At 40.3% G+C, this 13,732-nt stretch overlaps 1 protein-coding gene across 5 annotated transcripts in view; it reads right to left on the minus strand.

Annotated features, from left to right (window-relative positions):
• Positions 1-13,732, minus strand: part of SLC17A5 (solute carrier family 17 member 5) — a 73,405-nt gene that overhangs the window by 9,714 nt on the left and 49,959 nt on the right. For 4 of the 5 annotated variants that reach the window (XM_065911655.1, XM_065911653.1, XM_065911654.1 and 1 more), the window contains 2 exons: positions 13,451-13,598; positions 2,408-2,498 (listed from right to left, as the gene is read on the minus strand). In XM_065911655.1, the coding sequence (XP_065767727.1) occupies positions 2,408-2,498; positions 13,451-13,598 (239 nt within the window). The remainder of the gene's footprint in view (positions 1-2,407; positions 2,499-13,450; positions 13,599-13,732) is intronic. The other variant, XM_065911656.1, reaches the window with a different exon arrangement.

The raw sequence follows: 13,732 nt of genomic DNA on the forward strand, positions 1-13,732 counted from the left end.
AATCTCAAAAAGATACAAGCAACTCCTGCAGCTCAATTCCAGAAAAATAAACGACCCAATCAAAAAATGGGCCAAAGAACTAAACAGACATTTCTCCAAAGAAGACATACAGATTGGCTAACAAACACATGAAAAGATGCTCAATATCACTCATTGTCAGAGAAATGCAAATCAAAACCACAACGAGGTACCATCTCACGCAGGTCAGAATGGCTGCTATCCAAAAGTCTACAAACAATAAATGCTGGAGAGGGTGCGGAGAAAAGGTAACCCTCTTACACTGTTAGTGGGAATGCAAACTAGTACATCTACTATGGAGAACAGTGTGGAGATTCCTTAAAAAACTGGAAATAGAACTGCTGTATGACCCAGCAATTCCACTGCTGGGCATACATACTGAGGAAGCCAGAACTGAAAGAGACATGTGCACCCCAATGTTCATCACAGCACTGTTTATAATAGCCAGGACATGGAAGCAACCTAGATGTCCACTGGCAGACAAATGGATAAGAAAACTGTAGTACATATACACAACGGAATATTACTCAGCCATTAAAAAGAATACATTTGAATCAGTTCTAATGAGGTAGATGAAACTGGAACCTATTATACAGAGTGAAGTAAGTCAGAAAGAAAAACACCAATACAGTATACTAACACGTATATATGGAATTTAGAAAGATGGTAACAATAACCCTGTATGCGAGATAAGCAAAAGAGACACAGATGTACAGAACAATCTTTTGGACTCTGTGGGAGAAGGTAAGGGTGGGATGACTTGAGAGAATAGCACTGAAACATGTATATGTGAAACAGATCGCCAGTCCAGGTTTGATGCATGAGACAGGGTGCTCAGGGCTGGTGACCTGGACGGAGGTGGGAGGGCGGTTCAGGATGGGGAATACATGTACACCCATGGCTGATTCTTGTCAATGTATGGCAAAAACCACTACAATACTGTAAAGTAATTAGCCTCCAATTAAAATAAATAAATTTAAAAAATAAAAAATAAAATAGAAGAGAGAAAAAAAAAAAGAAGTGCCAGTTGAATATACGTTTGACTACTTCAGGGCTCACTAATTCACGGTGGTGTTGGTTAGGTTGCTAAGTCGTGTCTGACTCTCTCTTTTTTTAAAAATTTTTGTTTATTTATTTATTTTGGCCTTGCTGGGTCTTTGTTGCTGTATGGGCTCTCTCTAGTTGTGGCGAGCGGGGGCTACCCTCTAGATGCAGGCTTCTCGTTGTGGCGGCTTCTCTTGTTGTGGAGCATGGGTTCTAGGTGCATGGACTTCAGTAGCTGTGGTGCACTGGTTAGTTGCTCTGAGGCATGTGGGACTGTCCCAGACCAGGGATCAAACCCATGTCTCCTGCACTGGCAGGTGGGCTCTTTACCACTGGGCCACCAGGGAAGCCCTGTGTCTTATTCTTGCAACCTGATGGACTGTAATACACCAGGCTCCTCTGTCCAAGGGCTTTCCCAGGCAAGAATACCGGAGTGGCTTGCCATTTTCCTTCTCTAGGACATCTTCCCAAGGCAGGGATTGAACCCACACTGAACCTGTGTTTTCTGCATTGCATGTAGATTATTTATTTCCACCAGGGAAGTCCACTATGTCACAGGGCAGCCCATTCCACACAGTAACAGCTTTAAACAGAAAATTTGCTATTTATCTCCTCGTAACTTCTATCTGCTTTTGTGGAACTGTTGAGAGAAATCATCATCTTTTGAATATGTGAAGACATCTATGCATGCCTGCTAAGTCACTTCAGTTATGTCTGACTCTTTGTGACCCCATGGACTTGTATGTAGCCTTCCAGGCTCCTCTGTTCATGGGATTCTCCAGGCAAGAATACTGGAGTGAGTTGTCACGCCCTCCTCCAGGGGATCTTCCCGACTCGGGGATTGAACCTGTGTCTCCTGCACTGCAGGCGGATTCTGTACCACTGAGTCACCAGGGAAGTCCAAAGACATCTATACATCTTCGTAAATCTTGTTCTTCTAAATGTTCTTGATAATTTCAACTGTTTTTGTTCATTCGCACATGATTTCCTGATATTTTTGTGGTTCCACTTCTTGAATAATTCTACACTGACAAATTTATTTGTTCAAACCAAAGATACAAGTCATGTATCTGCTATAATATCACAACTTTTAAGGCCTTGCGCAGTTTCAGTTACAAGATCTTCATTTAACTTTGTTCTATTGTTCTGTCTAAAATTCAGAATGTTCTTTGAAATATACTTTCCCACCTACTAAGGCATTTAGCTTTTCATTGCTGTAAATAACTGCACAAGAATAGGCATTCAGCATTTTACCCTTATTAAATATACTCAACTTTGATATAGATGTGCAGCTTCATATAAACTGTTTAGACCTTTTTGGTTTATAAGTAAGTTATCTACTTACCTCAGGAGTCAGACTTCTAGCAATGATGGGCCCGATCATTCCAGGAATAGTGGCAAAGGTATTTGTGATGCCCAGGAGAATACCAGCATACCTGTAGAAACATTTTCATAGAGGTTTATTAATGTGTTACACATTTTTTTTTTTGGGAGGGTGGGAATTGAACTTGTCTGTACCCCCTGCAATGGAAGTGCAGAGTCTTAACCACTGAACCACCAGGCAATTCCCTGTGTTACACATTTAAGTAGCTTCTGTCCATAGATAGCTACATTCCCATGCTGTGTTCTTGTGAAATTTTATGTCTAAATGCAATGTCTTACTGGAATAGGACTAAATAGTTAGCTGCTGAAAACCTTGTATTTCAATAGTTCTAACATCATATAGAGGAACATGGCCACTGAAATGATCCCTTTTACAGTGAAATGGAGACGTGCCGAGATATGATTTTCATACAAGATGGTATCTAGATAGGAAGCTTCATGTATCTTAAAATTTTTTAAGTTAAAAAAAGAATTTATTTCCCGATTACAAAATTTATGTCATTGTTAAAAATTTAAAATAAGAAAATACTATGAAGAAAGTAAAATTATAATCCTTCTATGTAGAGATAATCAACAGTAACATTTTGGTAAATATCCTAATTTTTTCCTGTATATATTTTAATATATCTAATAATATAACAATATATTATTGTAGAAATGAGATATCAAGCACAGTTTCACAACTTATTTGTTGAACTTATTACATATCTTCCTGTAGCTAAATCCCTGCATATTGTCCCAGAAATAGACAAACTGAGTTTATAAATACTGTGTGTGTATGACAAAAATGCCTATTGATAAAGATTCTTTTCAGAATCTTTATTGTCCTCAAAACTGGTACTTCATGTTTTAGGAGGGAATCATCCTCTAATTCAAGTTTGCTAATTTTGACCACATAGTCTCCCTGAAAACTCACATTTTATTCTCCTTTATTATTTCCAGTGCAACATATATGCTCATTCAATATATGCTGACCAGAGAAATGGTGTGTGACCCAAAGTTGTTCAGGTCCCATGCCTGGTCCCATGAGGCTCTGGCTGCACTGGCTGCTGAAGCTTTGTCCCCTGGAGACAAAGGGACAAAGTACCTTCTCCTGGGACTTGATTCCAAAGGATTATACAGTAAGCAACATTTTGGATTACATGCTAGGGTTGCTGAACAGTATTCTAAGTTGTGTGTATTAATTGAATAACTTGGAATTTTGTCTTGTAACCGGCCCTACATTCTAAATTTTGTAGACTGAGGCATCATTTGATATAGTCCTATGTGGCTCAGATGGTAAAGCGTCTGCCTGCAATGCGGGAGACCCGGGTTTGATCCCTGGGTTGAGAAGATCCTCTGGAGAAGGAAAAGGCAATCCACTCCAGTACTTTTGCTTGGAAAATTCCATGGACGGAGGAGCGTGGAAGGCTACAGTCCATGGGGTCGCAAAGAATCAGACACGACTGAGCCACTTCACTTTCACTTTATGTCCCCTGTATTTCCTGTACACTAGTATCTATGGGCTTCTTTGGTGGCTCAGACGGTAGTTGAGTGCAGGAGACCCAGGTTCAATCCCTGGGTGAGAAAGATTTCCTGGAGAATGGAATGGCAACCCACTCCAGTATTCTTGCTGGAGAATTCCATGGACAGAGGAGCCTGGCAGACTATAGTCCATAGGGTCCTGGCAGACTACAGACTTGAGATCCTAGAGGATTCATTAGATTTAGGTTTGATACTTTTAGCATGAAAACTCAATGCTGGTGGTAGAGTTAAAAATTAGTTAATCGAATAAATTAAGTTATTTTTTATAAAAGTCACCTGTGCTGTGTGCTTAATCGCTCAGTCGTGTCCGACCCTTTGCGACCTCATGGACTGTAGCCCGCCAGCTGCCTCCGTCCATGGGGATTCTCCAGGTAAGAATACTGGAGTAGGTTGACATGCCTTTCTCCAGGGATCTTCCTAACCCAGGGATCAAACCCAAGTCTCCCTCATTGCAGGTGGATTCTTTACCATCTGAGCTACCAGGGAAGCCCACAAATACTGGAGTGGGTAGCCTATCCCTTCTCCAGAGGATCTTTCCCACCCAGGAATCGAACCGGGGTCTCCTGCATCGCAGGTGAATTCTTTACCAGCTGAGCTACCAGGGAAGCCCAAAAGCCACCAAGTTACATACAAAGGCCAATTAGAGCTTTTTAATGAGATAATCAGTGATATTATAAAATAAAATTGTGGTCAAAATTAAAGAAGCTTGGCATTTATTAGGCCGTATAGTCTTACTGTGGGATGATCCTGTTTTTGTCAGGTTTAGGATCCTCAGTGCCTCGGCTGCAGACTGCTGACCTGAAATTCCTCGCCCCATGTTAGACATGGAAAAGCGCCTGCTATGGACAGAATCATGTCCTCCCCCAACCCCCACTTCCAATGTGACTGTATCTGGAGACAGGGCTTTTAAGAAGTAACTGAGGTTAAATGAGGTCATAAAGATAGACTCCCAACCTAATAGGGTTGGTGGCCTTACGAGGAGAGGACGAAAGGCAGATTGCTCTCTCTGTTTCTGAGAGCTCCTATAGAGGAGAGGCCATGTGAGGACATAGTGAGAAGGTGACTGTTTGCAAATCAGGAGGGGAGCCCTCACCAGAACGCAACCCAGCAGGCACCCTGATCTCGGACTTCTAGCCTACAGAACTGCGAGATCAATTTCTGTTTTTTAAGCTACTCAGCCATGTAGTATTTTTATGGCATCCTGAGTCGATCAACACAGTGCCTAAATAAAATATCCTGCTGAACCCAAATCAGTTATCTATAAATATCACAAATATTTATGCTGAAAATCGATGTACACAGTGCACAACAACAAAACGAAAGAGCTCAGAACTTTTTGGCTTAAGCCTTTCAGGGAGCAGATCTTAAATTAACCAAGCTTGGCAGAACTTGTCCTTTTTTTTTTTTTTTTTTTAAAAGCATTAACACCTTGGCAGTAGGAGGAACTGACTGCAATGCTGCCAGGCCTTTTCAGTGACAGATATTAAGTGCAGATGAATGTTGTGAAATTCTAAATGTCAGCACCAAGAAGCTCATTCAAGTACTTATATTACACTGGGCAAGGAAAGGCCATGAAAGATTGATGAGAGCCTGGGGGAAAAAATTGCTGTATGGACTCAGTCTGGATTCTGTGCTATTGGAGTCTTAGAATTCTGTGGGATTAACAGTTAAAAATCTATTCAAATCCTCTGAAATCTGAGTAACAAAATTATCCATAGAAAATATCTATTTTAGTCCACAGAAGAAAAGGCTTACAAAATACCATGTCACATATATTTACATGCTAACAGGACTGATTGCCTATTGAAAAACCTTATGCCAAGCAGGATTCTAAGTAGTTTTTTTTATATCTTATCCTACTTTAACAGTAAAATGAACCCCAAGAGGAAGGTTATCTTTACTCTATAGATAAGAAAGAAAGAAAGACTATAAAATGTTACTCAATTTGTCTGGTTCCAAATCAGTACTTAACATTGGAATGTTATAATCTATAATGCTGGGGCTTGTAGCAAAAAATTAAGCATGAGAAAACTGATTTTTCCTACAGACTGAATTCAGTGATGACTGTTTTCAATAAGGCATTGTTACAGATATATAAAATATCCCGCAACAGAGGAATGGATAAAGAAGATGTACATATGTATAACAGAATATTACTCAACCATAAAAAAGAAAGAATGCCATTTGCAGCAACATGGATGGGCATAGAGACTGTCATACTGAGTGAAATACGTCAGAGAAAGACAAATATCATATGATAACACACGTGGAATCTAAAAAAACAGTACAAATGGACTTACTTACAAAACAGAAATAGAGTCACAGATGTAGAAAAGAGACTTATTGTTACCGGGAGGAGAAAGGAGAAGGATAAACTGGGAGACTGGGACTGACATATATACTACTATATATAAAGAAAATAACTAGTAAGGTCGTACTATATAGCACGGAGAACTCTACTCAATACTGTATAATGACCTACATGGGAAAATAATCTAAAAAAGAGAGGATATATGGATATGTATAATAGATTCATATACATATACAGCAAATTGATTCACTTTGCTGTCCAACTAATACAACATTGTAAATCAACTGTACTCCAACACAAATTAAAAAAAAATAAACTATAGTTTATTATTTTAACCTCCTTGAGAATAGAGTCTGGGTGTGCCCAGGACACATACCACTTTGGACAGTAGATGCTCAATAAATAATCTGTTGAATACATTTTTAAAAATTATGTCTTATTTTCCCACAATTTATTGACTATTCACAGAGTAAGAGGGAAAAGGATAAACTATAATTGTTGATTATGAAGATACTCCTCAATTGTGTAAGAAATACATCACTCACCCCAATGTTTTCCTTGGAACATAGTCAATTCTTATCACAGTTTCTAACCAATTATAATTACAATGCACGAAGGAGATCCAACAGTTCAAGTCATTTTAATAGTAAACACCAATTATTGCTGTCACCCACCCATCCATCCATTCATTTAACAAAAAATTCTTGAATTTATTTATTTATTTATTTATGACTGAGCTGGGTTTTCACTGCTGCGTGGCATTTCTCCGGCTGTGGCAAACAGGGGATATTCTTCATTGCAGTTCATGGGCTTCTCACTGTGGTGGCCCATTTAACAAAAAATTCTTAAGCATGTCATTTGTGTCCACCACTACAGAGGACTCTCATGTCCAGTAATGAATTAAACATAGTTCTTGTTCTCAAGGAGCTCACAGTTTACTTAATGAGAAAGACTAGGGTCAAAAATGTAATACAACCTAGTCACGTGAATAATGGGGCTTCCCAGGTGGTTCAGGAGCACGTCAAGGCTGTATACTGTCACCCTGCTTATTTAACTTATATGCAAAGTACATCATGAGAAATGCCAGACTGGATGAAGCACAAGTTGGAATCAAGATTGCTGGAAGAAATATCAATAACCTCAGATATGCAGATGATACCACCCTTATGGCAGAAAGCAAAGAGGAACTAAAGAGCCTCTTGATGAAAGTGAAAGAGTAAAGTGAAAAAGTTGACTTAAAGCCAACATTCAAAAAACAAAGATCATGGCATCTGGTCCCATCACTTCATGGCAAATAGATGGGGAAACAATGGAAACAGTGACAGACTTTATTGTCTTGGGCACCAAAATCACTGCAGCCATGAAATTAAAAGACACTTGCTCTTTGAAAGAAAAGCTACGCCAAACACAGACAGCATATTATAAAGCAGAGATATTATTCTGCCAACAAAAGTCTGTGTAGTCAAAGCTATGGTTTTTCCAGTAGTCATGTATAGATGTGAGAGTTGAATCATAAAGACTTGGACATAAAGCACCAAAGAATTGATGTTTTTGAACTGTGGTGTTGGAGAAGACTCTTGAGAGTCCCTTGGACTGCAAGGAGATCAAACCAGTCAATCCTAAAGGAAACCAGTCCTGAGTATTTATTGGAAGGACTGATGCTGAAGCTGAAGCTCCAATACTTTGGCCACCTCATGTGAAGAGCTGACTCATTAGAAAAGACCCTGATGCTGGGAAAGATTGAAGGTAGGAGGAGAAGGGGATGACAGAGGATGAGATGGTTGGATGGCATCACCAACTCAATGGACATGAGTTTCAGCAAGCTCCGAGAGATAGTGAAGAACAGGGAAGCCTGGTTTGCTGCAGGGCATGGGGTCTCAAAGAGTCAGACACGGCTGAGCGACCGAACAACAACAGCAGGTGGTTCAGTGGGTAAAGAATCTATCTGCCTGCCAGTGCAGCAGATGCAGAAGTGGGTTCTATCTCTGGGTTGGGAATATCCCCTGGAGGCAGGCATTGCAACCCACTCCAGTGGTATTCCTGCCTGGAGAATTCCATGGACAGAGGAGCCTGGCAGGCTACAGTCCATAGGGTCACAAAGAGTTGGACACGACTGAAGCGACTGAGCGTGCACGCATCATCATGGGTATCTTCTTTACTCTTCAGGTCTCATCTATTGTCAAGTCACTTCTATTGTATTTACAAAGATCTCAACTCTATCTACCTCTTTACATCTCCTATCTCCATTCCAGGCCATCACCACCTCCTATCTGGGATACTGCAATAGCCTCCTAATTGGTTTTCTCTGCTTGTATTTGTTCACACAAGAGTGACCTTAAAAGTGACCAGAGAAGGTCACTTCCTACTTGCTTTGGATACAACTTAAAATACTTACTATAGGCCCCTACTTACTCACCAGTGGCTTTCTTCCCTGCATCTCAGCCACAAGTGACCTCTCAGTTAAGTGAAATAGAGTTTTGGACTGAATGTCTATGTGCTTTCAAAATTCATATGTTGAAGTCTTGACCCTCAATGTGACTGCATTTGGAGACAGGCTCTTTACGAAGTGATAGAGGTTAAATGAGATCATAAGGGGTGGGACTCTAATCTGACAAGGCTGATGCCCTTATAAGAAGAGTGAGAGACGTCAGAGCTCCCTCTCTGCACACACCCATGCACATGTACCCAGGGAAAGGCCGTGCGAGCACAGAGCAAGGAGCTGACCCTTCTGCAAACCAGGAAGTGTCCTCACCAGAAACCAAGGTGTCGGCACCTTAATATGGGGATTCTAGCCTCTAGAACTGTGAGGAAATTTGTTGTTTCAGGTACTCAGTCTGTGTGTTTTATTCCGGCAGCCCAAGCAGACTGAGACACACACCAATTTCCTCTTCCTGTCATGTAAATTCTTCTGTCAAGAACACTACTTCCGTTTTGCCCAACTTCTTGCTTATCCTTGAGGCTTTAGCTTAAACAAATATCACTTCCTCAGAGAGACCTTCCCTTGCTCCCTGATCTGCCTTATACCCCCATTATATTCTCTTACTTTCTCTTCAAAAAGTTAGTTTTTATTCGTTTCTTTCACGTCTACCACCCTAGACTAAGAGTTCCATGGGCCAGGGCTGGGCTGTTTTGGCTGACACTTGGAAGGTAGGCATGTTTTAAGTATTTGTTGAAAGAATGAATTGTCATCATAACTTATTACAATTATTTTTTACTATTCTTTCCCGAACTAGACTGATTGCCTTGTGAGCAGGAGCTGGGTTTTATTTTCTATACTGCCATGTGGAGATTGGTTGAATGTACAACTGATATTATACAGACATTTGTTGTTTGCACTAGAGGACTGGGCCAGCCCTGGGACTCATGCTTGAAAGTACAAGGGATATACAGGATCCTTTAGATCCCTGAGGATCGAAAGATGCAGATTCTGGTTCACTAAGTCTGGAGAGATGCCTGAGAATCTGCATTTTGCACAAGCTCTCATGTAATGATGCCTGTGGTCCATGGACCACAGTCTGCATAGATAAGAATACTCTAAATCTTTCCTAGTTCTAACTTTCTATGATAAAACTATACACTGTATGTACGAACTATGCACTGTATACACTGCATGTATGAACTATACACTATATATACTACATGTATAGACTATACATTGTAGTGTCTACACTGTTTATAAAAACAATGCCAAAAAAAAAAAAAAAAACCAACAATGTCACTCGTTTAACTTACTTCCAGGGAAATCCTTTCCAGATTCCTTTTCTAATCAATGCATACGGGAACATATTTCAGTCCTTTAATTATTGCTACTCCTTGAATCCTTTTCTGTAACGAGACTTAGTCTACTTTGTAAATACCATGTCCACTTCAAGCCCCGGGCAGAGACGTGTTTAGGCCTTCGGGCCCCCGCGTAGGCCCTCCTGCTGAAATGGCTTCTTAAACCTTCCCTCCTTCCACGTCAGTGGGCTCTTATTTGTTATGTTTATATCCGATCTTTCAAACTGTCACTATATTTAACAAGGTTTTCTTGAGGTTAATTTACTTTTCAAGTATTCTTCTTCTCTTTCCTCACTATGTTAAGCTCCTTTAGTTTTTTTTTTTAATTAAAAGAGGTTTTTTTTGGTTGTGCTGCATGGCATGTTGGACCTTATTATTAGTTCCCTTACCAGGGACTGAACTTGTGCACCCTGCACTAGAAGTGAGGAGCCTTAACCACTGGACCACTGGGGAATTCTAAAACTCCTTTAGTTCTAAACTCAACAATATGTATACTTAACATTTTCTAGCTTGTAAAGTTCACAAAACTCTTCCCCTGTTTCTCATAAGAAAGAGCATCAAAGCAAAGTGTTGACTGACACACAGTAAGGTCAATACACAAATAGTTTTTTAGAAAGAATTTTGACATGACACTGAATATGAAAATTTATTTTCCAGGCTTCCCTGGTGGCTCAGTGGTAAAGAATCTGCCTGCCAACGCAGGAGATACCAGTTTGATCCCTGGTCCTGGAAGATCCCAATACCGGGGAGCAACTAGGGCCGTGCACCCCAACTGTTATTCTTGTGCTGTAAAGCCCAGGAGCTGCAGCTACTGAAGCCCATGTGCCCAAGAGCTTTGTTCCGCAGCAAGAGAATCCATCACGAGAAGCCTGCACATCGCAACTAGAGTAGGCCCCGCTCGCCACAACTTGAGGAAAGCCCACATGGCAACAAAGACCCAGCACAGCCAAAAATAAATAAAATAAAATAACAAAAAAAGAAAATCTGTTTTCCTTCTTCCATGCATATAATTGATTGACAGCACTGCTGATGGCCCCGCACAGTACCAGGCCGGGGGTTAACAGGACAGACTTGGGCTCTGAACTCCCAGAGCTGACAGCACCAGAGCTTTTGCTTGGCTATCTTTTGTTTCAAATCGTTTCTTGGCCCAGTACCCAAGTGTTATTCATTTTCTTTCCTTGGTTCCCCACTGTTAAGGGTATGCAGATGGAAGCTCCGATTTTTTTTTAGTATGATCAGATAAGTCAACCACTCAACAAGTATGGACTGGGGGTGCTTCTCCTTGTGTAGAAGTTGTGATATGGATATATAAGATGTCTCAGTTTGAGGAAGCTCCCAAGCAGATTGGGGAGAGAAGGAAGAGAAGAGTTACATTCAGAAGTAATTACAAATTAAGCTATGGTATCCAGCATAAAATTATAAATGGAGAAAAGGAAGAGAAAAAAAGCACAAGTGTCTGGAAAGGCTTAATGAAGAACTGGGATGTGAGCTGGGAAGGGTTCATATGGATGGGGAGGAAAGGAAATGGACTGGAGGCTGAGAATGTGTCCCAGTAGAAGGCATTGTGAAATAGCAGACAGGACTCTGCCTGGAGCCAGGCATACATAGGCTCTGATCCTGTGGGACCTTCTTGAACTTCTTATACACAAAAAGAGACTGGATTAGAATGATTTAAAAGGTCCACGCAAGTTCTATGAGTATCAGTTTATTGGTGCTTATCTAGAAGTATTTATTGAAGAGATGGGAGACTGAGGATTAATAGGAATAGGAAGATTCTGAGGTAGTCTAGGTGTGAAAAGTTGGGGAAAGGGGGTAGGAGACTACTTGTCTTTTCCCTAAAAATAAATTCATATTCATTATTTAAAAAAAATTAAGTGCACCAAATCCTCTGGGTTAAAATATTCACACAGTCCCCTCTACCTTGTGTCAACTGGCACAAAAGAATTCTAGAATGTGGCCCAAAGAATATTTCCAGAGAAATAGCTATTGAAAGAATTCTGGGCTTAAAAGTAGGATCCTAGGGGAAGTTTTGGCTCTATCATTTATTGGCTGGGTGATACAAGATGAGTCACTTGACTTCTCTGAATCTGAGTTTTCTCAGTCATAAACTAGGTCAAGAATGCCTTTCTCAAAGGAATGCTTTAAGGATCAAACAAGATAATGTTTGTGAAGATGGCTTATATGCTATCAAGTACTAAACAAATATATTTGCACATAGGTAAGATCATAATTGGACAAACAACTCGGTCTGGCCTTGGGCATTCATCCATCCAATTAAATGCTCGCCATGGGCCAAGCTCCATGGTGAGCCCTGAGAACATTAAGACTCTTAAGAACTCTGCCTTCACTGAGGTCCTATTCTAGCTGGGTGGTGTATGTAATGTTTTTACAGAGGTGGTGATAGTTAAATGTTTAAATTTAAAAACAACTTCAGGCTTTAATTATTATGTAACCTGAAACCTCGTTTAAGGATTTAAGTCAGTCTTAGGGCAGACAAATTCACAGACACAAGAAAATAGTAGAAGGGCAGTTGCCAGGGGGTAGGGGTGAGGGAGGAAGAATGGGAGTTAGTGTTTAATGGGTCCAGGGTTTCAGCTTGGAAAGATAAAAAAAGAGTTCTGGAACGTGCTTCCCTGGTGGTTCTGTGGTAAAGAATCTGCCTGCCAGTGCAGGAGACGTGGTTTGATTCCTGGTCCATGTGCCTCGGAGCATCTGAGCCCGTGTGCACAACTCCTGAGCCAGCCCGTACCCTAATGCCCTTGATCCACAAGCAAAGCCAAGGCAATGAGAAGCCAGCACACTGCAACTAGAGCGCAGAACTTGCTCTCCTCAACTAGAACAAGGCCTGAGCAGCAATGAAGAACCAGCATGCTAAGAAAAGAAATAAGCATTTTTAAAAAATAAGAGAAAACAAGAGTTCTTGAATGGATCATGTTGATGGTTGCACGACAATGTGAATGGATGTACTTAATGAAGGAACAATTAGGAAATTTGGGATGGACATGTACACTCTGCCATATTTAAAATGGTTAACCAAAAAGGACCTACTCTGTAGCACAAGGAACTCTGTTCAATGTTATTTGGAAGCCTGGGTAGGAGGGGGGTTGGGGGAGAATGGATACATGTATATGTTTGGCTGAGTCCCTTTGCTGTTAGCCTGAAACTTTCATGACATTTTTAATTGGCTGTATCCCAGTACAAAACTAAAAGTTCAAAAATAAATAAATAAAAAAAATACATTAGAACTTTTAAAATATTTAAAAATGGTATCAATAATAAAGTTTATGTTATGTATAATTCACTACAATTAATGATTAGTAATGATTAAATAATGATTAGTAATTTAAATAATAACTTAAAGCTAATCTGAACCAATCTTAAATCAGTACTCACGAAGGTGCAATGTCCAGATGGTTGATGCTAAATCCAGAAGAGCAAAAGCCTCCCAGTGTTGTTGATATGGTTAGGAATGCAACAGCCAAGGAATAATCGCAGCCTATAAATCCTGCGGCAACCAGGAATACCGCAGGTCCAATCATCCCTGGAGTTAAAACGTTATAGAAAGAAAAAAAGGAAGAAGCCCCAGCATTAGTATTTGCTTGCTCTTTAATATAGTATAAATCTGAGATTTGATATTACTGCCACCTACTGTAGAAACATGGTACTGCCTGGAAG

This window comes from Muntiacus reevesi, chromosome 19 (assembly GCF_963930625.1).
Source record: "Muntiacus reevesi chromosome 19, mMunRee1.1, whole genome shotgun sequence".
NCBI lineage: Eukaryota > Metazoa > Chordata > Mammalia > Artiodactyla > Cervidae > Muntiacus > Muntiacus reevesi.